At 77.7% G+C, this 956-nt stretch overlaps 1 protein-coding gene across 1 annotated transcript in view; it reads left to right on the top strand.

Annotated features, from left to right (window-relative positions):
* The window catches only part of AURANDRAFT_68471 (hypothetical protein), a gene marked incomplete at both ends in the record, with an annotated part of 11,610 nt that overhangs the window by 5,571 nt on the left and 5,083 nt on the right, over window positions 1-956 (top strand). Inside the window, one exon of the mRNA XM_009044166.1 lies at window positions 24-950. Within this exon, the coding sequence (XP_009042414.1) occupies window positions 24-950 (927 nt within the window). The remainder of the gene's footprint in view (window positions 1-23; window positions 951-956) is intronic.

Raw genomic sequence — 956 nt, 5'->3', positions numbered from 1 at the left:
GAGCGGCCGCCGCCGACGCCGAGGCGCACCCGCGCGCGGCGCCGGCCCGCGACGCCGGCGACGACGCGGCCGCCGACGCCGCGCCGCGGCCGTCGCTCGGCGACGGCGACGTCGCGCCCGCGGCGCCCGCGGCGCTCGTCGCGGCGTTCGGCGACGTCGCCGACGACGCCGCGCCGGAGGCGCGGGCCGCCGCGGCGCTCGCGGCCTGCTGGAGGGGCCTCGAGTTCCTCGGCGGCCTCGGCGCCTCGGAGCCCGTGCTCGCGGGCTTCGGCGCGGACCTCTGCCTGACGTTCCACGACGTCGCGGCGACCGCGCCGGATCCGCTCAGAGCTTTAGCTTTGTACCACGTGGAACGTCTCGCCCAGCGCTGGAAGGGCGCGCACGAGGCGGCGTTAGATGTGGCCCAGATCGAGCCCGTGGAGGTCTGCGATCTGCTCGCGGGCGTCGTCGCGGTCGCGAGGGCGGGCGCGGCGCACGCGTCGCTCAAGATGGAGTGCAAGGCCGTCGCGGATCGCGTCGTCGGCGCGCGGGGCAGGCGCCGCGCCGCCGACGCCTTCCTCTCGGCGGACGTGCTGGGCAAGCCCATCGGCGACGTCAACGACTCGCGCCGGCGCGCGGGCCGCTGCCGCGCGGCGACGAACGCGGTGCTCTGCGCCTCGCTGGCCGAGCGGGCCGAGGTGCCCGTCGGCGCGGACGAGGCCGAGGTCTGGGCCTGGCTCGACCCGCTGCGGCCCTACGCGCCCTACGAGGCCATGGGCTGGGAGGACTGGCTCGACCAGCTCACGCTCGCCGTCACGCTCGTCGCCGTCGCGTCGAACGACTGCGCCCTCCGCCTGCCGCCGTCGCTCCTCCCGGCCGAGTACGCGCTCGTCGCGGACCCGGCGACGCTGCGGCGCTGCGTGAAGAAGCGGGACGTGCACCTCGTCGGCGACGTGGCGACGTGCCTCCGCGTCTTC

The sequence above is a fragment of the Aureococcus anophagefferens genome (genome assembly GCF_000186865.1).
Source record: "Aureococcus anophagefferens unplaced genomic scaffold AURANscaffold_161, whole genome shotgun sequence".
NCBI classification, from domain to species: Eukaryota; class Pelagophyceae; order Pelagomonadales; family Pelagomonadaceae; genus Aureococcus; species Aureococcus anophagefferens.
Note: the sequence above shows the minus strand (reverse complement) of the source record. Positions and strands in the feature narration are given on the sequence as shown.